General features: G+C 37.4%; 2 protein-coding genes across 2 annotated transcripts in view; one reads left to right on the top strand and one right to left on the bottom strand.

The window, feature by feature from the left end:
* Positions 1-6,105: 6,105 nt before the first annotated feature.
* LOC136260622 (uncharacterized) lies at positions 6,106-19,533 on the bottom strand. Its single transcript, XM_066054432.1, has 7 exons — positions 19,406-19,533; positions 18,717-18,986; positions 18,395-18,468; positions 18,062-18,284; positions 7,011-7,241; positions 6,894-6,956; positions 6,106-6,628 (listed from the first exon to the last, which is right to left on the bottom strand). The coding sequence occupies exons 1-7, from the start codon at positions 19,419-19,421 to the stop codon at positions 6,162-6,164; spliced, it is 1,344 nt and encodes a 447-aa protein (XP_065910504.1). The 5' UTR covers positions 19,422-19,533; the 3' UTR covers positions 6,106-6,161.
* Positions 19,534-22,061: 2,528 nt separating this feature from the next.
* LOC136241188 (uncharacterized) overlaps positions 22,062-24,193 on the top strand; it is a 32,339-nt gene continuing 30,207 nt past the window's right edge. Inside the window, exon 1 of the mRNA XM_066032401.1 lies at positions 22,062-22,141. Within this exon, the coding sequence (XP_065888473.1) occupies positions 22,066-22,141 (76 nt within the window). The 5' untranslated portion in view covers positions 22,062-22,065. The remainder of the gene's footprint in view (positions 22,142-24,193) is intronic.

Genomic DNA, 24,193 nt, shown 5'->3' with positions numbered 1-24,193 from the left:
GGACATGACTGTTGAGTTTATACATTGTGTTCAGAAGAATTTTTATTTTTAATAATTAGATATTCACACTTGGATAAGTTGAGTTTTTCTGGCAGCCTTCTCTAGTATTGGAATCTTGTGTGGTACCTATTATCCAGCTCTCCTTGGAAAAGAATGGGAGAGTTTGTTCAGTTGCAGTCAGTGGGATACTTTGTCATTTTTTCAGTCTTTTACGTGGGTAATTTGCTCAATCTTTTCTTCCCAATGTTTTCCCTCATCGTGGTTAAGTGGGCATTGACATCTTTAGTAGGTAGATTTGAAGCAGCTATTCATAATCTAATCAAAAACAGCCAAGCTGTAAAAAAAGGTGCGGCCCCCAAAAAAAGCCATGGTGAAAAAAGATGTGAAATCCAAGGTGGCGGCCAAGAAATGGCTGTGATGGTAGGTTAATGGTAAAAATTTTAATAACGACAATTCAGGTGAATTTGGTGCTGCTTGGTCTTTGCACAAAATTCACCTGAATTGTTGTTATTAAAATTTTTATCATTAACCTACCATCACAGCCATTTCTTGGCCGCCACCTTGGATTTTACATCTTTTTTCACCATGGCCTTTTTGGGGGCCGCACCTTTTTTTACAGCTTGGCTGTTTTTGATTAGATATCACTTCTTTTTGTATTTGTATACTGCAAAGCCGGCCTATGGCTGGCTTTGGGGCTTTTTTAACCCATGTGTTTTTTTCTTTACCACAGCAAGAAGAAAAGAACTTAAAGAAGATTTTTAATACTTCAATTATTTTTGATTTTATTAGTAATTATACAAATTATATACATATATTTATTATATGCCAATTATTCCCCACAGGATATTTTTTGCAGCTGATCTCTCTACTGGGTGACTTGAAATGTAGCTGAACTATCTACAGGATGGTTTCTTTGTAGCTGAACTCTCTACAAGGTGACCTCTTCTAGCTGATCTCTCTACAGGGTGATTTGTTTCTAGCTGAACTCTCTACAGGTAATTTGTTTGCAGCTAAACTCTCTACATGGTGGTTTCTTTGTAGCTGAACTCTCTACATGATGGTTTCTTTGTAGCTGAACTCTCTACATGATGGTTTCTTTGTAGCTGAACTCTCTACAAGGTAACTTCTTCTAGCTGATCCATCTACAGGGCGATTTGTTTGTAGTTGAATTCTCTACACGGTGATTTGTTTGAGGCTGAACTTTCTACATGGCGGTTTCTTTGTAGCTGAACTCTTTACAAAGTGACTTTTTCTAGCTGAACTCTCTACAGAGTGATTTGTTTGCAGCTGAACTCTTTACATGGTTTCTTTGTAGCTGAACTTTCTACAAGGTGACATCTTCTAGCTGATCTCTCTACAGGGTGATTTGTTTGTAGCTGAATTCTGTATAGGTGATTTGTTTGCAGCTGAGCTCTTTACAGAATGGTTTCTTTGTAGCTGAACTCTCTGCAAGGTAACTTATTCTAACAGATCTTTCTACAGGGTAATTTGTTTGTGGCTGAATTTTCTACAGGGTGATTTCTTTGTAGCTGAACTCTCTGCATGGTGGTTTCTTTGTAGCTGAACTCTCTACAAGGTGATTTCTTCTAGCTGATCTCTACAGGGAGATTTGTTTGTAGCTGAACTCTCTACAGGTGATTTGTTTGCAGCTGAACTCTCTACATGATGATTTCTTTGTGGCTGAACTCTCTGCAAGGTAACTTCTTCTAGCTGAACTCTCTAGATGGTGGTTTCTTTGTAGCTGAACTCTCTACAAGGTGACTTCTTCTAGCCGATCTTACTACAGGGTGATTTGTTTGCAGCAGAACTATCTACAAGGTAACTCTTCTTCTAGCAGATCTCTCTACAGGGTAATTTGTTGTAGCTGAACTATCTACGAGGTAACTTCGTCTAGCTGATCTCTCTACAGGGTGATTTGTTTGTAGCTGAATTCTGTACAGGTGATTTGTTTGCAGCTGAGCTCTTTACAGAATGATTTCTTTGTAGTTGAACTCTCTACAAGGTAACTTCTTCTAGTTGAATTTTCTACAGGGCAATTTGTTTGTAGCTGAATTTTCTACAGGATGACTTGTTTGCAGCTGAACTCTCTACATGGTGGTTTCTTTGTAGCTGAAATCTCTACAAGGTGAATTCTTCTAGTTGATCTTTCTACAGGGTGATTTGTTTGTAGCTGAATTTTCTACAGGGTTATTTGTTTGTAGCTTAACTCTCTACAGGGTGATTTGTTTCTAGCTGATCTCTCTACAGGGTGATTTGTTTCTAGCTGAACTCTCTACAGAGTGATTTGTTTGTAGCCGATCTCTCTACAGGGTAATTTGTTTGTAGCTGAACTCTCTATAAGGTGATTTGTTTGTAGCTTATCTCTCTGCAGGTTGATTTGTTCTAGCTGAACTCTCTACAGGGTGATTTACTTGTAGCTGAACTCCTTACATTGTGTCTAGTTTCTAGCTGATGTCTATACAGGGTGATTTTTGGTAGTTGAACTCTCTACAGGGTGATTTGTTTCTAGCTTATCTCTCTACAGGTTGATTTGTGTGTAACTGATCTCTCTACAAGCTGATTTGTTTGTAACTGATCTCTCTGCAGGTTGATTTGTTTCTAGCTGATCTCTCTACAAGTTGATTTGTTTGTTGCTGATCACTCTAAAGGTTGATTTGTTTGTAGCTGAACTCTCTGCAAAGTGTTTTGTTTGTAGCTGATCACTCTACAGGGTAATTTGTTTGTAGCTGAACTCTCTCCACAGTGACTTGTGTGTAGCTGAATTCTCTAGAGAGTGACTTAATTGTAGGTGAACTCTCTACAGGGTGCATGACTTGTTTATAGCTGAACTCTCTTCAGTGTGACTTGTAATGTTCTGAATCTCTACATTGATATATTTGTAGCTTAACTCTCCACAGGGTGACTTGCTTCTTGCTGAACTGTCTATAAGATTAACTGTTTGCAGCTGAAGTCCCTATAGAATAACTTGCAATGTAATAGAATTCTATAATGGAGTAAATAAATTAGCTGAATGCTCTATTAGGGTGACTGTTCTATTAGAGTATCTCGATCTCGCATTTGCTACACGGAGTTAGCTTTCGAATCATAACTCAGTGGTTTGTAATCCAATTCTTCTATACTATTGCAAGGACTTTCTATGATGATTATTCCAGCTATACACCGCTTTTCAGCTCATTGCTCTAAACGGTTTGCCTAGTAGGCGTAAAAATTAATACTTTTTTTTACTCATAACAATCGATCGCGTAATTGTGACACAGGTTGGGTTTTGTGTTATATCTCCGTGGTCTTTATTTCGATTCCTTTCAAACCACCAAAAGGCACTCTTACGATGGTTACTCCATCTACATAGCAATTTTCAACTCATTCTATGGAGCGGTTTACCCTGTAGGCGTGACAAAAAATCGATCTTGTTTTACGCTAATAATGGGTCATAACTCCTGAACCATTCATCGGATTTGCACCACATTTGATGCTAGGATGCGCCTTTGGACTCCCTTTCTGTGTGCCAAATTTCAAGGCGATTGGCGTACGAGTTTGCGTTTTATAGCAATTTTTGCAAGTGTGCGAAAAGAAGAAGAAAAAAAAAAAAAACGAAGAAAAAAAAATCGAAACTTTGGCAACTCGTATCTCGGAAATGGCTTGAGCGATTTCCTTCAAATTTGGAATGTAGACTCCCCTGGCTGGCGGACAACTCTGTAGCAAATTTGGTTCCAATCGGATAAGGGATCACCGAGATACAAAGGTGTGAAAATGACGTTTTCTTCCTGTAAATATACTCACGGGTGTGGCGCGCCGGCTTCTTGAGCCGCACGACACACTACCGTGTGTCTTGATGTACATTATTTCTTTTTCCTACTTGACAGTGATGATTCACTTCCCCACTCAAATATACACGAGAATGCTTTTAATGAATGCAACCATATAGCCTTTCTTATTTGTGTAGATTACTGTACCCTTTGGATATTTTGATGTTATAATTTACTCAGAAATTGTCTGACATTTGCAAGATCTCTCACCTTCTATATACATTCATAGGTTCTTTTCCTTCATGTTATGACTTTAAGAAGAGTGTCTTAGTAGGACCGTAGGGGACCTAATATATACATTAAGTTATATTTTGTTGTATATAGCCAACTTACAGCCGGCTATAGTAGAAGTACCCTTCATATCTCCAACTGGCTGCTTTCTTTACCTTAAGCTCAGCAGTATGCTTATAAATGGCAGATTGAACCCACACCCAGCTATGATTAATATACTGAGTTATTAACTGTAACGTGTTACTAACATAATAAGGAGTACAGTGTTATGTAATAATATTACTGTGCATTAGGTAATAGTATCACTTTCGTTACATAATAGCTTCTTTTGTAACTACTTAGAAGCCCAAAAGGTAATAACTGTTATGTATTGCGTTCCTGTAATTTGCTTTATTTTCACGCAAAAAAATTTTCATGGACTAATAGTGGAGGCACTCTCTAAACAATCTTTATCTGTCGTTGTACCAGTACTTAAGAACAAAACTACAGATACAACTTTATTTAGCAATTGATTGTAATCTTACTACCCATAAATCTAATACCCACTACTTTTATATTCCGAGGCTTCACATTTTGAAAACAAGAGTACATGATTCATCATCAACATAGAAAGCACATTCAGGCATGTCAGTACAAGAGTTTCTGCACATTAAAATACAGTATTAACTATTGACAATATGTACATATTAGCAAGAGTTTATAATGTGTTACACCATTATAAACTCTTGATATTAGACCTTATTAGTTTATACAATACGTTTTATTTATTTTAAAAATCAGCCCATATAGACTAGTTCATATACTACTGTACATATGTAAGTGTCCCATGTATATAAAAGCTACAATAACAGCTTGTGGTGCTGTATATATTTTTGATACTGTATACCAAAGCAAAATAACAAATAAAATCAGTATATTTAAATTTGTTACCAGTTGCTATGGTTTGTCGGGCCAATTTTTATGAAGATTGTGGACTTTGACCTATTATGAATCCACATACTAAGTGCAAGAAACGTTTGACCAATAATACTGTATAATGGTACAAAACATCACAAACAAACAAATTGCTGTAATGGCCTTCAGGGAGAAGATGAGATGTATTAACATGTTATGCTACAGATATCATGGTACTGGAAATATACTGTATGCCAAAAGATACCAGGACACATGATAGTGCGTCGTGTGGTCCAACAAGCCAATATGCCACACCCTGAGTATATTGACAAAGCACAATTTTCATGCAATCGTAACTCTGTGTTGCCTTTATGAAATGAGACGGTTTTTACAGTGGAAATGCCTACCAGTCCACATGTAGAGAGTTCAGCTACAACAAATCACCCTGTAGAGTGTTCAGCTGCAAACAATTCACCATGAAAAGAGTTCCGTTACAACAACACACCTTGTAGAGAGTTCAGCTACAAACAAGTCACCTTGTAGAGCGTTCAGTTACAAACAAGTCACCCTGTAGAGAGATCAGCTACAGGATGACTTATTGTAGCAAACTTATACTAATCAAAGGGCATGTTTTATCTTAAAATTATGTGTATATATAGTACATTCACGTTGAGCTGAATCCTGAAAAACAGCTAAAAATTAAAAGAGGATTTTTTCTCAACAGAGTTAATATTTCAGCCAACCAGATGATTATTGGTAACAGCAAAGGTGTCAACAACAGACATGTACGGTTTGGCTCCATTACAAGTTCGGGAAAGGGCTGTAATGGACACTGTATTTGTATGGCTTCCCCATAGGAAATGTATTGTGAAAATTTTGATTGGCCGTAAATATTATGTCAAACATTTGAACAAAAAGATTTTGAAATATTTTTAGCGGGTCAACAAGTACTACAAATGAGCCAAATTTCAAGATCGTGAGTAATTGCATCCATGAGTTATTAAACGTTTTTGAGGATTCAGCTCAATGTGAACATACTATAGCTAATTATAATGGCAAATCTTTGTACAATAAATTCAATATTAATTTTGTTCATACTGCACATAGCAATTATACAAAAAAATTGCAATTTTCAAATAAGTGTTTACTTGCAGTACAATATGCATGGATTCATAATCATATAAACTTAATTTCAAGCATAGGCAGTATTTATTTCATCTCTGACTGATGTTATAAGTTGTTCCTGTCATCAGTATCAAAATGTTGACCAGGTTTAATATTGTGGTAAAGTGGATGTTTCATCATTTGGGTGTAACGGTCAGATTTAGTTGATACTTCACGAGTTCCATCACACGGCAGTGGTATGGTACTATCTACATCTCTTTGAACCTTTACACTAGCCATTAATTCATAGCCATTGTTACTAGATGATTTATTGAGATCTTGAGCAGTTGGTCTACGACTTGTATCATATACTGGATTTTGTGGATTTTGTGGATTAATAATATGTAAAGGATCTATTTTCTCATAGAACACCTTTTGTGCTGGCTGCACCTGGTTACTGGTAACATCAGATTTCTGCTTCATACACATATATGTGACAATGAATGTGACAATAGCGGTTATTGTTAGTGTTAAGATGAAGGTTAGTGAACATGATATTGTAGCAACCATCACAGTTGATGATGATGATAACTCTGTTGGAAAGTATAATATTTGTATACCTGTGAGGAAACTCAAATTTCAATTGCAGAGTTTTTTGGTCATTATAAGTTTGGTGAATTTGTCCTAATGTGCTATGTATAGATGGAAAGATTTGGTTTGTCTAAATGCTGCTCATTTGCCAAATGTGAAACTGTATTTTTTTTTGGGGGGGGTGGGGTGTATGGATGTATACTAGCAAATATACTTATTATCTGGTGGCATAGCCTGTAAATAATTATTATAAAAATATGTACATACCGTCATTTTCACTTCTTGCAGTACTAGTTGTAAAGGTACCACATATTGGCTCTCCAACATCCACTATTTCATCATCGCTAACACTCACACCAGTTACACAATAATTATATCTGTTACCACTAGTTAAGTCATATAGTATGATCTTCTGTGTTGGATAATCATAACTGTTGGATGATCCTGAGATGGAACTTGTGGTGTAGTTTGGGGTCAACTCACACTTAATACCATCAATTGCAATGGTAGACAATTTGCAGTGTACGTTAGGAGAAAAACAAGCTAATGTACAAACCAATTCAGCTGAATTTTTCAACATTTCTCCTTGAGCTACACCCAATAGTGGACCTATTTCTATATGAGAAAAATGAGTTTGCATTTGACACTCTGTACAATAATATTTCTTTACACAGTTAATTGACAGTAAAATACTACATACAGTATACACCATTAATAAGTGCCTAAATATCAGAAGTGAACTTCATTGTTTGTATATACTGTATGTGATATGTATATTCTAACAGTTTTAATTATCATAGCTATTCAGTTTCTCGTACTTAGTTTTCCTGAGAAATTCATGGCATTAAATTAGTGATCACTCTACACTGCCAAAAGTAGCCAGGATAATATTGCTCAGGTTTGTGCTAGGGTAAGTATGTATATAGATGTGGGGTTCTTTATAAAGTAGGAAATGCATGGAGTGAAAGACCTAGATGGGTTCAGCATGACACCTATTGGACCATAGGCGATTCTAAGGGGGGGCCAGGGGGGGCCAGGGGGGGCCAAGGCCCCCCCTGTTAAAAAATAACTTTTAAAAAATCTTGGGGAAAAGTTGCTGTACAGATTGGCATTGTTATTTTTAGCATTTTTCATGTTTTTAGAACAAATTTTAGGCTGTTTTCAAGCCTTTAAATTGCAAAAATCCTGCAGCTTCTGGGGGTTGCACCCCCAGACCCCCCTGAAAATTCTACTTTATACTATAGCCAAACAACAATAGTTATGCTGTTCCCTACTGGGCCCCCCCTGTAGGTCAGGTCTAGAATCGCCACTGTATTGGACTATATGTGACCAGGCATGCAAAAATAGGGCATGTGGGCACAAACTACACCCTGATATATAGCATCTCATATCTCAGTACTGGAATAGAATACTTTTATTCTGTAACTTGTACGTTGAAGCCAAATAAATTGTTAATACATGCTGAAAATTTCATGGCCGAGTAATTGTGGAATCAAAAGTTATTATGAATCAAAGTGTGCAAAAAGTAGGCAATTTTTATGTGCCCATACGCCCTATTTTCACAGGTCCAATCACATATACTGTATTCACTATTAATCAAGACACACAGTAGTGTGTTGTGCGGCCCAAGAAGCCAGCACCACACCATGAGTATATTGACAGGAAGAAAGAAAACACAATTTTGCACATATGTAGCTCTGTGATCCCTTATCTGATTGGAACTAAATTTGCTACAGACGTGCTGGCCAGGTAGGTGAACCTAGATACCAAATTTGAAGAAAACCGCTCCAACCATTTTCAGGCCAAAATTTTGCTTAATTTCTTCATTTTTTTCTTTTACGAACTGTTAGGGTCCGCAAACCGAAAAATCTACTTTTACAAATCAATTTCCCTACCATTGTGGGATGTTCATTGTAGCATACCATTGCTAGATCCACCATAAAGCTGGAAGCATGATTGTTGGCTTCACAGAAATATCGAATTTTATATCTCACGAGACGTACAATTTATTTTTTAAATTTCGTGCTCCACACAGATGACCAGATGAAACTTGCTACTTAGCCAGACCTTATCTAGAGTTATTGTAGTTAAAAAGTACGCATAGCAATAAGCAAATGATTTGTTTGGTTCCCAGCACAGGGCTGCTTTCTTTCAAAAATCGTAAAACAAAGCACGATTTTTCAAATTCAAGCTGCCCTACCAGCCAAGACAAGTAAAGCCAAATATTCTTCACAGTATTCTGATAAGGTTGAGTGCATAGTCTATCTATCTATGTTGTTAGTCTGGAAAGGATCTGAGACTTCTCACCATCTGGGTGACAAGCGTCAAAATTTTCGTGCTTCATTTCACAGGATTCTCTCAATGATGCTGAAGTGCCTACCAGCACTTCTAATGCCACAAGGATCACCTAATTTTGTTTAGAATGATAATTAAAGATGGACCAAAATGTTTGGCAGCAGCAGCAGTTGTTGTTTCTGTGATTTCTTATGATGTAGTATTTCAGCACCTCAACAGGAGCCCCACCTACGTAGCTGATGAAAGATTTCATGCTTTTTTCAGTTTATTTTTAAGTACTTTGCAACATGATGGCGCTGTAGGGTAATCTAGTAAAGATTTGAAGCTACTGTGGAGCATGAGAGGTGAAGTCAGTTTTGGACGATTTAGCTGCCTCCAGTGGTCTAGAGCTTCGAATGATGCGTGAAGGGTATCGATGAAATAATAATTGACAACCACTGGCACCAACTATCCAGGGACATCTTTTGCAATCGTTATAGTCCGTCATTGATGGGTATTGTGGCTGCAGACGCGTTGGAAATGGCTAGAAGGCACAATATAATTCCCAAATGTTGCAGAAAATTTTGACGCTCGTCGCCCAGATGGTGAGAAATCTCAGAGACCTACAAGATATTGAATGGTTACTATGACATCAACCCTATCTCATTTTTCACTTTGAGTAATACGGATACCACCAGAGGTCACCACCGTAAACTCTTTAAATTTCGATCTCGGCTACTAGTGAGGCATAATTTTTTCACCAACAGAGTAGTTAATTTGTGGAATTCTCTTCCAGCAGATGTTATTTCTGCACCAACCGTGGCATTGTTCAAGAAGAATCTTGATGATTTATGGAGAACAACAAGATATGGGCACTCTCAAAGGCCTGCGGCCCAGCTTGACAGTCTTGTACTGCCAAGCAATTTTTGTCCATTAATAATAATAATAATAATAAGATCCTTTCCAGACTTACAGCATAGACAGACTATGCACCCCAACCTTATCACAATACTGTGAAGAATATTTGGCTTTTCTTGTCTTGGCTGGTAGGGAAGCTTGAATTCAAAATTTTGTGTTTCGTTTTGTAATTTTTAAAAGAAAGCAGCCCTGTGCTGCGAATGTAGCAAATCATTTGCTTACTGTTGTGTGTACTTTTAAACTATAACAACTCTAGATAAGATCTGGTTAAGTAGCAAGTTTCATCTGGTCCTTTGCGTGGAGCACATCTCATGAGATACAAAAAGCGCCATATTTCTGTAAAGACAACAATTATGCATCCAGTTTCATGGTGGATCTAGCAATGGTATACTATGATGAACATCCCACATTGGTAGGGGGATCAATTTGTAAAAGTTGATTTTCGGTTTGCGGACCATAAGTCGTACTTCTTTTCATACATTTTGCAAAATCTACCATAAAACACCAATGTGTGCTCCAATTGGGCTGGAATTTGGCACATTTAAAGGGCTCATTACAGCGGATCTGATCTGAGTACAACGTTTGGTAGGAATCCTATGAACATTCACGGAGTTATGACCGATTATTTGCATAAAACAAGGTCGAAATTCTGTCACGCCCACAAGGTACATATTGCTGTCAGACCTTCAGTGCTGGTCACTGCCGGTAAAGTACGTGCTAATAATAATAATAAAATAAATAAAAATAAACCCCTTGAAGGAATGAGCTGAAAATTGCTAAATAAATGCAGTAACCATCGTAGGACTTTTGTGGTGTGAAAGGAATCCAGATAAAGGCCAATGAGATATGACATAAAACCCAACCTGTGTCACAATTACGCGATCAAATTTTATTAATAAAAGAAAAACTATTAGTATTCACGCCTACCAAGCAAACCGCTTAGAGCAATGAGCTGAAAATCGGTATGTAGCTGGAATTATCATCATAGAAAGTCCTTGTAGTAATACAGAAGAATAGGATTATAAATCACTAGCTATGATTTGAAAATGAACTACCTGTAGAAAAAGAGAGATCGAGATACTAGTCTAATAGAACAGTCACCCTAATAGAGCATTCAGCTGCAAGGATACTCTAATAGAACAGTCACCAGGCAGCTGCAAACAAATCGCTATAGCGATTCAGACCATTACAAGTCACCCTGTAGGGAGATCAGCTTGAAACCAATTCACCCTGTAGAGAGTTCAGCTACAAACAAATCACCTTATACAGAGTTCAGCTACAAGGAATTCAGCCACTCTGTAGAGAACTCAGCTAGAAACAAATCATCCTGTAGAGAGTTCAGCTACAAACAAATCACCTTATACAGAGTTCAGCTACAAGGAATTCAGCTACTCTGTAGAGAATTAATCTAGAAACAAATCACCCTGTGGAGAGTTCAGCTAGAAATAACTCACCCTGTAGAGAGATCAGCTACAAACAAATCTCCCAGTAAATAGTTCAGCTACACCCTAGTGATATCAGATAGAAACAACTCACCTGGTAGAAAGATCAGCTACAAACAAGTCACCTGTAGAGAGTTCAGATACAAACAAATTACCCTGTAGAAAATTCAGCTACAAACAAATCACCCTGTAGATAGATCAGCTAGACACAATTCACCCAGTAGCTAGAAATGATTTACCCTACATGCAGATAGATCAGCTAGAACCAAGTCACCATGCAGAGAGTTCAGCTACGAACAAATCACCCTGTTAGATCAGCTAGAAACAAGTCACCCTTTAGAGAGATCAACCAGAAACAAGTCATCCTGTAGAGAGATCAGCTAAAAATAAGTTACCTTGTAGAGTGTTCAGCTACAAAAAATCGTCTTGTAGAGAGTTCAGCTACAAGTAAATCACGCTGTAGATAGATCAACTAGTAAAAGTTACCCTGTAGAGACATCAGCTAGAAATAAGTCACTCTGTAGAAAGATCAACTAGAATCAAGTCACCACGTAGAGAGTTTAGCTACAAACAAATAACCCTGTAGGGAGATCAGCTATAAACAAGTCATCCTGTAGTGAGATTAGCTACAAAAAAATCACACTATAAAGAGATCACCTAGAAAAGCTGCAAACAGATCACCTGTAGAGACTTCAGCTACAAACAAGTCAGAGAGACCAGCTAGAAAAAAGTTACCCTGCAGAGAGTTCAGCTACAAACAAATCACCCTGTAGAGAATTCAGCTACGTACAAATAACCCTGTAGAGAGATCAGCTGTAAACAAATCACCCTGTAGAGAGTTCAGCTACAAACAATTTACTCTGTAGAGAGTTCAACTACAAACAAATCATGTTGTAGAGAGATCAGCTACAAAAAAGTCAACATGTAGAGAGATTAGTTAGAAACAAGTCACCCTGTAGAGAGATTAGCTAGAAACAAGTCACCCTGTAGAGAGATCAGCTAGAAACAAGTTACCCTGTAGAGAGTTCAGCTGCAAACAAATCACCCTGTAGAGAGTTCAATTACAAACTATGTAGTCACCCCATAAAGAAATCAGCTAATTTACCCCGTAGAGAGTTCAGCTACATACAAATCACCCTGTAAAGAGTTCAAGTCATTCTGTTGAAAAATCAGCTAGAAATAAGTCACTATGTAGAGAGTTCAGCTACAAACAAATCATCCTGTAGAGAGTTCAGCTACATTTTTTGTGACCACGTAAAGAGTTCTGCTACTTTTCAAGTCACCCAGTGGAGATCAGCGACAAACAAGTTATCCCATAGAAAAGATATAATACAAAAGATATCTGTGCTTCATGGCACAGAAATGAAACAAAGATATTCTTACTCTCCATGAAGAGGCGAATCCAATATTATAAAGTCCTATCAATTCGAGTACTGTTTCAATGATTACTGAAGCAATTAAAATGTACGTAAAATTACTTTTGTAGTATGCATTTTTACCCAATGTATTTTATTGCGATTTGATAAACAAAATTATACAAACTAGTCAGGTTACCGGTCAGCATAGTGTCTATGTCAAGCAGGTCACACATTAATATTACCAAGAGTTCAAAATTTGTATAATTACGTACTCATAAAATCAAAAATAGTTAATACAAAAAAAGTCTGCTTTGAATGTCTTTCTTCTTTCTCTGCAGTAAAGAAAAATCTAATCCAAAACAGCCAAGCTGTAAAAAAAGTGTGCGGCCCTCAAAAAGGCTATGGTGAAAAAAGATGTGAAATCCAAGGTGGCGGCCAAGAAATGGCTGTGATGGTAGGTTAATGGTAAAAATTTTAATAACGACAATTCAGGTGAATTTTGTGCCAATTGACCAAGCGGCACCAAAATTCACCTGAATTGTTGTTATTAAAATTTTTACCATTAACCTACCATCACAGCCATTTCTTGGCCGCCACCTTGGATTTCACATCTTTTTTCACCATAGCCTTTTTGAGGGCCGCACACTTTTTTTACAGCTTGGCTGTTTTGGATTAGATTTCACTTCTTTTTGTATTTGTATACCCCTAAGCCGGCCTATGGCCTGCTTTGGAAGTTTTTTAACCTATCTTTTTTTCTTTACCACAGGAAGAAGAAAAGATGAAGCAGATGAACCTTAAATATTTCTGATTTAATCAGTAAATGTACAAATTATATATATAATACATATGTTTATTACAGAACTGTCCATGGTGGTTTCTGTGTAACTGAACACTCTTCAAGGCAACTTCTTCTAGCTGATCTCTCTACAGGGTGATTTGTTTGTAGCTGAACTATCAACAAGGTAACTTCTTCTAGCTGTTCTCTCTACTGTGTGATTTATTTGTAGCTGGATTCTGTACAGGTGATTTTTTTGCTGCTGAGCTCGTTACAGAATGGTTTCTTTGTAGCTGAACTCTCTACAAGGTAACTTCTTCTAACTGATCTCTCTACAGGGAGATTTGTTTGTAGCTGAACTCTCTACAGATGATTTGTTTGCAGCTGAACTATCTAGATGATGGTTTCTTTGTAGCTGAACTCTCTACAAAGTAATTTCTTCTAGCTGAACTCTCTACATGGCGGTTTCTTTGTAGCTGAACTCTCTACAAATAACTTCTTCTAACTGATCTTTCTACAGGGCAATTTGTCTGTGGCAGAATTTTCTACAGGGTGATTTCTTTGTAGCTGAACTCTCTACATGGTGGTTTCTTTTTACTGTATCTGAACTCTCTACAAGGTAATTTCTTCTACCTGATCTCTCTACAGGGTGATTTGTTTGTAGCTGAATTCTATACAGGTGATTTGTTTGCAGCTGAGCTCTTTACAGAATGGTTTCTTTGTAGCTGAACTCTCTACAAGGTAACTTCTTCTAACTGAACTCTCTACAGGGAGATTTGTTTGCAGCTGAACTCTCTTCATGATGGTTTCTTTGTAGCTGAACTCTCTACAAGGTAACTACTTCTAGCTGAACTCCCTACATGGTGGTTTTTTTGTAGCTGAACTCTCTACAAGGTGACTTCTTCTAGCTGATCTTTCTACAGGGTGATTTGTTTATAGCTGAATTCTGTACAGGTGATTTGTTTGCAGCTGAGCTCTTTACAGAATGGTTTCTTTGTAGCTGAACTCTCTACAAAGTAACTTCTTCTAGCTGAACTCCCTACATGGTGGTTTCTTTGTAGCTGAACTCTCTACAAGGTTACTTCTTCTAGCTGATCTTTCTACAGGGTGATTTGTTTGTAGCTGATTTTTCTACAGGGTGATTTGTTTGCATCTGAACTCTCTATATGGTGGTTTCTTTGTAGCTGAACTCTCTACAAGGTGACTTCTTCTAGCTGATCTCTCTACAGGGAGATTTGTTTGCAGCTGAACTCTCTTCATGATGGTTTCCTTTTTAGCTGAACTCTCTACAAGGTAACTTCTTCTAACTGAACTCTCTACAGGGAGATTTGTTTGCAGCTGAACTCTCTTAATGATGGTTTCTTTGTAGTTGAACTCTCTACAAGGTAACTTCTTCTAGCTGAACTCCCTACATGGTGGTTTCTTTGTAGCTGAACTCTCTACAGGTGATTTGTTTGCAGCTGAACTCTCCACATGATGGTTTCTTTAAATTTGTAGCTGAACTCTCTACAAGGTAACTTCTTCTAGCTGATCTCTCTACAGGGTGATTTGTTTGTAGCTGAATTCTGTACAGGTGATTTGTTTGCAGCTGAGCTCTTTACAGAATGGTTTCTTTGTAGCTGAACTCTCTACAAGATAACTTCTTCTAACTAAACTCTCTACAGGGAGATTTGTTGGTAGCTGAATTCTCTTCATGATGGTTTCTTTGTAGCTGAACTCTCTACAGGTAACTTCTTCTAGCTGAACTCCCTACATGGTGGTTTCTTTGTAGCTGAACTCTCTACAAGGTGATTTCTTCTAGCTGATCTTTCTATAGGGTGATTTGTTTGTAGCTGAATTCTGTACAGGTGATTTGTTTGCAGCTGAGCTCTTTACAGAATGATTTCTTTGTAACTGAACTCTCTACAAGGTAGCTTCTTCTAGCTGATGTCTCCACAAGGTCACTAGTTTGTAGCTGAACTTTCTACATGATAGTTTCTTTGTAACTGAACTCTCTACTAGGTAACTTCTTCTAGCTGATCTCTCTACAGGGTGATTTGTTTGTAGCTGAACTATCAACAAGGTAACTTCTACTAGCTGATTTCTCTACAGGGTGATTTGTTTGTAGCTGAATTCTGTACAGGTGATTTGTTTGCAGCTGAGCTCTTTACAGAATGGTTTCTATGTAGCTGAACTCTTTACAAGGTAACTTCTTCTAGCTGATGTCTCTACAGGGTCACTAGTTTGTAAATGAATTCTCTACATGGTGGTTTCTTTGCAACTGAACTCTCTACGAGGTAACTTCTTCTAGCTGATCTTTCTATAGGGTGATTTGTTGGTAGTGGAATTCTGTAAAGGTGATTTTTTTGCAGCTGAGCTCTTTACAGTAGCTGAACTCTTTACAAGGTAACTTCTTCTAGCTGATGTCTCTACAAAGTCACTAGTTTGTAAACGAATTCTCTACACGGTGGTTTCTTTGTAACTGAACTCTCTACAAGGAAACTTCTCCTAGCTGATCTCTCTACAGGGAGATTTGTTTGTAGCTGAACTCTCTACAGGTGATTTGTTTGCAGCTGAACTCTCCACGTGATGGTTTCTTTGTAGCTGAACTCTCTACAAGGTAACTTCTTCTAGCTGATCTCTCTACAGGCTGATTTGTTTGTAGCTGAACTATCAACAAGGTAACTTCTTCTAGCTGATCTCTCTACAGGGTAATTTGTTTGTAGCTGAATTCTGTACAGGTGATTTGTTTGCAGCTGAGCTCTTCACAGAATGGTTTCTATGTAGCTGAACTCTTTACAAGGTAACTTCTTCTAGCTGATGTCTCTACAGGGTCACTAGTTTGTAAATGAATTCTCTACATGGTGGCTTCTTTGTAACTGAACTCTCTACAAGGAAACTTCTCCTAGTTGATTTCTCTACAGGGAGATTTGTTTGTAGCTGAACTCTCTACATTGTGGTTTCTTTGTAGCTGAACTCTACAAGGTGATTTCTTCTAGCTGAATTATCTCTTTCTATAGTTGCATGAATTCCCTACAAGGTAATTTCTTCTAGCTGATCTCTCTACAGGGTGAATTGTTTGTGGCTGATCTCTCTACAGGGTGACTTGTTTGTAGCTGATCTCTATACAGGTTACTTGTTTCTAACTGATCTCTTGAATTCTCTTCGGGTGACTGCTCTATTAGGATGAATGCTCTATTAGGATGACTGCTCTATTAGAGTATCTCGATCTCGCACTTGCTACACCAAGTTGGATTTCGTGTTATAACTCCTTGGCTTTAAGTCTGATTCTTCTACACCATTGAAGAGCCTTTCTAAGATGATAATTCCATCTGTACAGCGATTTTCAAAGCATTACCCCAAGCGGTTTACCTGGTAGACGTGGCAAGCAGTCGTTTTTTTATTAGCTAATCTCGATTGCATAATTGTTACACACTGTTGGTTTTTTCGTTGTATCTTCCTGGTTTTTAGCTCGATTTCTTTCAAACCACAAAAGGTTTGAGGTTCAATAGTTAACCTATTCACCCACCGATTTTCAGCTTCTTCCCATACGCGGTTTACCCTGTAGGCGTGACAAAATATTGGTGTTATTTTTCGTGATTAATCGCTCATAACTCTTTGCCTGTTTATCGTATTCCAGCCAAAGTTGGTACAGAGATGCGCCTTTATACCCCCCTTCTGTGTGCCAACTTTAAAGGCGATCGGATATGGTTTTCGCGTTTTATAGCAGTTTTTGTAAGTGTGCGAAAAGAGGAAGAAAATAAGAAGAAAAAAAAAAACGAAGAAACTAAGCCAATTTTTGAAGTCGCATATCTCGGGAACGCTTGATGCGATTTCGCTCAAATTTGGAATGTGGAGTGCTGAAGGTGAAGGGAGTGTCCACAGCAAAAATCGTCTTGTTTCATGAAGGCAGCACAGAGCTACGGAGGTGCGAAAATTGCGTTTTCTTACTTCCTGTCAATATACTCACGGGTGTTACGCGCCGGCTTTATGGGCCGCACGACACACTACCGTGTGTCTTGACACCACTGGTTAAAATAACCCCAAAGCCGGCCATAAGACGGCTTTGGTGTATACAAAAAGAAGTGATATTTAATCCAAAACAGCCAAGCTGTAAAAAAAGGGTGTGGTCCAAAAAGGCCATAGTGGCACCAATTTACCAGAATTGCTGTTATTAAAATTTTTACCATTAACCTACCATCACAGCCATTTCTTGGCCGCCACCTTGGATTTCACATCTTTTTTCACCATGGTCTTCTTGGGGGGCGCACCCTTTTTACAGCTTTACTGTTTTGGATTAGATACAGTACTATAGTAGGCTGCAAAAAAAGGGGTTTACGTTTCATAATTGTAATTACGTTTTAGTAATGTAATTACAAAAGCGTAATTACGAATTATGCTCTATTGATAATTATGAATATATTGTAAATATGGCTGGTGAAGAACCACTTTTTTGCGTAATTATGGATTATGGTCAAAATATAATTACAGTACAAACATGTGCAATTACTTAGTAATAATACCATATTTACAATTACGAAATGTAAACGTTGTTTTGCAACCTACTGTACAACCTTGTACTGTAATTTACCACTCACATGAAACCAATAAGATAAAATACTTCTCTTTTATACACATACCATAATTTTTAAAATAAGTATATCTGTATGTGCAATTGACAGTACATACTTTGGTCAACCTCCATGACTGATGAGTTACTACCATAGGGACCACTGACTGTAACATTCACTGATTGTATTAACTCTACTGAAGGAATTATGTCAACAGTAAATTCTGCAGTGCAATTGTACTGTATATTATTCTGTATGCCACTACATATTATTACTGTTGTAGGAGTACCAGTTGTCGAGAACTGTAATGTCAAAGACATCCTTGGATAATCCACCATAACCTGTGCAAGAATCCAAAAACAAACAAACAAAATATAATGATATACCACACAAATTACACATGTATGTATGCGTGCACACAATTACTAGAAATACAATTAAAAACTCATACCTGGGAAAATATCTGTAGTGCTGGTTGTTCTTGGTAAGACACACAATATACAAATTGTGGTTTGTTGGGAGCATCTATATGCATAAATGAATTACAGTCATTTTGTTTTAATAATTATTATTTAGATAGTTACATCCCTTCAACAAAGTCTCTTCATTGTCAGTTGTAAAAATATACAGTTTTCAATCACAGATGTAAGTTATAGCTCTGAAATTTACATGACTGCTCTATTAGAGTGATTTGATTTTGTAACTTCTAACTGTACTTCCAAGACTTTGATGACTAGGTGAGACATTATTATGCTTTAAAGGTTTGTACTCACCATATACAGTGACAGGATCACTAGTTGCCATTATTCCACACTTGTTCACAGCAGCTACACTCACATTATAGTTTACATCACCACTCAATCCTGTTACAGTGTAACTGTTTGTATTCCCTGGAACTGTCCTGTTGTACATCACACCAGTATGTAGGTTAGTCCATATTACTATATAGTTGTAGTTGGGATCTGATGGTATCCAGTCGATAATGAATGTTGTACTGGTCAACGGTTGGACTTTAATAATGAATGGAGCAGTAATAGGTGAAACTACATAAAACGGAAAGAGACTTTATTCATCATGACATTGACATTTACATGTGAGGCACTGTATTATATACACAATACTATTTAACAACAGTGCATGTGAAACATACAAATAGTTTTGTATCTATACGTAAAGTAAAACCTGGGCCATCCCTGGAGCCTTGACCTTAGTAACAAGGTGGCCTTATTAAAATGAGTCACACAGTGTATCTTAACTGTATTTGGGACCTAGCCACTATACAGAGGTAGTCTTGTTGGCTGCAGGGCGAGTTTTCACTCACATATACAACACCAATAATATTAATATCTTTCAAAATAAAATAAGCATGTAATATGTGTACATGCATGTACAGAATACTTCGAAATACAGTGCAAATTCTTGGCATATGCATATAAGGTTATGTGTCCGTTTATCAGCTAACCTGCTGGAATAGTCATTATTCTAATTGTAGTAGAGATGCTATTTCCTGCAATATTATCAGCAGACACATTAACCTTGTATAAAGTGTTACTACATAATCCAGTAGCAATGTATTCAGTTCCATTAACAATAACATTTCTGATCACTATTCCTCCAGTGGACACAGTTACTATATACTGGACTGGACCACACACTACATCACTGGATGGTTCAGACCATTGAGCCACAAATGAATTTGAAGTAATCAAATGAGGTGGAATGGCTAGGTGTGTTATTGCATCTGGTATACCACCTACAGTATAGTTGCATTAAATTGTTCAAGGGTAAGGTATTACACTGTACATGTACAGTAGTTACTGTACATTGTGCTGATTAAATTTTACATTTAGACATGTATGATGTACAAACTTGTACACACAATGGCCCATGCAGTCAACATTACTGAACACAAATCCACACAATGTATCATTATGTATGTATAACTATAACAGACCATTACTTAATGCTTGCAGTTATACAGTATAAATACTGTACCTATTACAGTGATCCAAACATTATTACTAGTCAATCTATCGGTGACCATACACCGATATGGAACACCATCATCCTCATGTGACACATTAGTAACTGTGAGTGTATCAGTTAGCGTATCATTAATAATTGTTGGGGTTATGATATGACGATGTCTCCCTGACACAGATAGAAAAAAATTACTTCCTTTTCTTTGCCACCCTGCTGTAGTGATGTCTCCTGTAGTAATACTAGGACCAGTGAGTATACAAGTGAACACTGCATCTCCTCCAGTACACACTGTATCATTACTTGGTTGTGTAGTAATATTCACTGCGCCAAAAATCAACTGAGTATAATTATTAAATCTATACGTACAATAGTTACATAGTGTGTACGTGCATGGGTGTGTGTGTGTGCGTGTGTGTGCATGCATACGTGCGTGCATGTGTGTGTGCAGTTCATACAGTACATTGCACACAATTATATAATGCATACTGTTAGTACTTCAAAATCAATAGCTCTATTAAAAATGGTGAGATAATTACAGGTGTAAAACATTGCATACACAAATTACCAAGCATTTTTGTTCAACCCATCAAGAAAATTATATATCAAAACACATGGTAGTATGTCATGAAGTGGGCATGGATTTTTTCTGAGATTTAGTTACATGTTTCTGACTACTTTGAGTGTAGCATACAGGTTTAGCCTTCTCACAGATCCCTAGAGGGATTATAGCATCTCTAGAAGATACTGTAACAATTCACTCTGTAGAGAGTTCAGCTCCATAAAAGCCACCCTGTAGAGTGCTCAGATATGTTACAAGTCAACATGTAGAGCATTCAGCTACATAAAAAGTCACCCTGTAGAGAGTTCAGCTACAAACAAGTCACCCTGTAGAGTACATTACAAGTCACCATGTAGAGAGTTCAACTGCAAAGTAAGTCATTCTGCACAGACAAGTAAAATAGGCCAGCTTTGGGGCTTGCATTACAAAAAGAAGTGGTATCTACTCAAAAGCAGGCAAGCTATGATAGCTAAAGGATGCTGCTCCCAAAAAGATCTCTTGTGAAATCAAAGGTGGTGGCCAAGAAATAATTTTAATCAGTTTTAATAATGACATGCATCATGTGGCCACATATTGATTGACATTAACATCATTGTAGCCAATTTTGACTATGATCACCTATAATTTACAACTTTTTTACCCTAATATTTTTAAAGGACACACCCTTTTCCACAGCCTGGGTAGAAACAAATCACACACTACTCCTGTAGGCCCTTACATGATGAAAGCAAATACATGGTCATAGTAAACAAGCAAACACTGCACATTTAACAAACAAAGTTGAATAAACTGGCATTTTGTTTCTATTTCATTGTGTGTATACATGCATATTGTTTTATTTACACTTGGTCCATTGTTCTCAACCAAACAATGGAAGACTTAAAGTGTAGTTAACCATACTAGCCAGCTATAGCTATATATGTTATGTTATAATATTTGTAATATTTAGATTGGGCACTTTTTCAATTATACTGAATATGAACTGACATCAAAGGATTCCAAACTACCGATTTTCATGTTAATGGATAACATATAGCTAAGATATATACACATATAGATTTGGCATATCTTCATTTACTAACTATGCAAGGATTAACTCTTAAACAAATTTTAGTGCATTCCTTCCGGGTATCTTAGCTATATGGATGCAGTTGTCAGTCATGCATAATCATATTTTCTACATAACAAATAGCTATACAGTACTAGTTACTAGCTGCAATGTAACTATTGCTACACTAAGCTTTCGCTACAACCATGCAAGGTTGATAATTTAGTTTACCGGCGCGTATCCCAGTTTAGGTAGACTCCACTGTAGCGGCTATACATATTCATCCTCACCTTGTGCCTCTAGCGTATGCAATAACAAAAGGATTATCCACATCACTGGAGTTACCATCACCACAACTCTACAAGTAGCTAAGACGAATCATTGAATACGACTAACTTCACCAAATAATATCCGGAAACGTCCCGTATTTCAAAGTAGCTAATATTTTTAAAACTGTCTTAGCTGGTAGCGCAACAGCTCGTGGTTTCATATAATTCCAAGCCAAGTGTATTTTAGCGGATGTGCTGTAACCATGGTTTCTACATTGAGGCTTTTGATGTATCCGCTTCTTCTCATACTTTCTTGTTTGCTAGGAGCAAAATTGCAAGGTGAGTATGACTATACAGGTACAGTGTATAGCGTAATGACGAGCTAATGTCTTGGCACCGCTTGCTGAAGGTTGCAAGCGGTCGTCACAAACTTGAGTACGCGCCACGGTAAGCACACAACGTAGCTGAGCACTTAGAAGGCTTCTACTATCGCCCGTAGACTACATAGCGCGGTAACTGTGTTACGGCGACGCCACACAATTCGAACAGAGATGTAAATGTCAGTAGCTATACACTGTACTTTTTAATACTAACTAAGGACCGACAGTTGTATGTTTCAGAGAGAGTAGATACACGCTTGTAGAAAGCACCTACGTAGCTGCCTTTTAAAATTTAATTTTGGCCGGGGTATCCAGCACCCCTTGCCACCACCTACGGCTACGTAGCTGCCACAATTGCATTTGCACAAGTCATACCTAGCTATACATACTGTAGCTAGTCCATGACAGGTCCTAAGTCCGCTATAGCTACTGAATTCGGAACTTATAATGCGTCTAGCTAGCTATTGCGTCGATTTGTCATTGCTCTTTGGCTTAGGCCCCTATTCGGTGATTATTAGTTTCTCATCCAGCCTTTCTAATTGTTATGATGCGGGCGGGAGGGTATTACCATTATGCCATTATTTTATAATATTAACACACTGATGTACAGACCTTGTCCAAATTGTCTTTCTTTCTTACTACAAACATTTCCTTCACCAGCTGATTCTACTTTTCGTGATCGCCAACTGTTTTTCGACAGTCAACTGAAAGCCTGCTTTGATGAAGTCGATAGAACACGATTGCAACTGGCACTGCAGCAATTTGCTAACAGTTCTCCTGACGATATATAGCGCATTGTAGAGTTCATCAACAAAAATTATAACAGTTTGGTATCACGTGTTCTTCTGAGCATGCACAGAGTAAATAATGGCTTACCATGCGGTAGCTTAAGAAGGATGCGGGCGGTGGATGAGAAACTAATAATCACCAAATAGGAGCCTTATAACCTAGCTATACCGTTGGGTTTGGCTAAGAATTCAAGGCTATAAAGGAGGTTAGCCAACTTTGATGCATGATATTACATAACTGCCATACCACCAAAACATTTACATATCAAATGAATGGAGTGCCCTTGAAATCAGTAGAAAAGATTAAATATCTTGGAGTTTACTTGAACAATAAACTTTCATGGCACGATCACATTGACTACATATGCAACAAAGCAAATCGATTACTTGGTTTCCTAAAGCGAAATTTACATTCCTGTCATAAACACTTCAAAGAATATGCCTACAAACAATTTCTGCTACCATCTATCGAATATTGTTGTGCCATCTGGGACCCACACCACCAAAATGACATTTCTAAACTTGAAATGATTCAACATCGAGCTGCTCGTTTCGTCTTAAATAAGCCTTGGAACAGACACCACCGTGACAGTATCACAGACATGTTAAATGAACTAAATTGGCCATCTTTACAAGAACGCAGAAAGCAAGCACACCTCATCCTATTGTACAAGATAGTTAATCATTTATTATTGGTCCCAAATCGCTGTCTGCCATCATTAAATCAAACTGCTACCAGAGCCCATCATGATCAGAAATTTAATCATATACAGTCTTCAGTAAACACGTATCTCTATTCATTCCTACCCAGAACTATTCCCCATTGGAACGATCTATGTATCCCTAATCTATCTACCATTGATCTTGAAACATTTAAACAATCAACTACTCCTACTTTATAACTGTAACTTAGCACTTATTGTATTTATTGTAACTTAGCCCTCACTGTAATTTAGTATTCATTGTAATTCTAGCACTTATTGTAACTTACCACTTACTGTAATTTAGCACTAGTTGTAACCTAGCACCTATTGTAACTTAGCACTTATTGTAACTTAGTACTAATCATTATTGTAACCTAAATTATAGGCACTTATGTTATTGTAACTTAAACTAGGCACTTATGTGTACGTACCTTGTACATTAGCGTAAAAACCCTGTTGGGTGTTTGCTAATCAATAAATAAATTTAATTAATTAATTAAAATTAATTAACTGCGGTTT

Source organism: Dysidea avara, chromosome 1 (genome assembly GCF_963678975.1).
Source record: "Dysidea avara chromosome 1, odDysAvar1.4, whole genome shotgun sequence".
Lineage (NCBI taxonomy): Eukaryota > Metazoa > Porifera > Demospongiae > Dictyoceratida > Dysideidae > Dysidea > Dysidea avara.
The sequence above is the reverse complement of the archived record's forward strand: the minus strand, read 5'-3'. Positions and strand labels throughout refer to the sequence as shown.

Excerpts from the sequence above, each read along its gene's own strand:
- LOC136260622 (XM_066054432.1), bottom strand. Across the intron at positions 7,242-18,061 it reads AGTCATGGAGGTTGACCAAA|AAATAGGTCCACTATTGGGT; the intron begins GTATGTACTGTC and ends TTTCTCATATAG. Across the intron at positions 6,957-7,010 it reads ACTATATGACTTAACTAGTG|TGGATGTTGGAGAGCCAATA; the intron begins GTAACAGATATA and ends ATGATGAAATAG.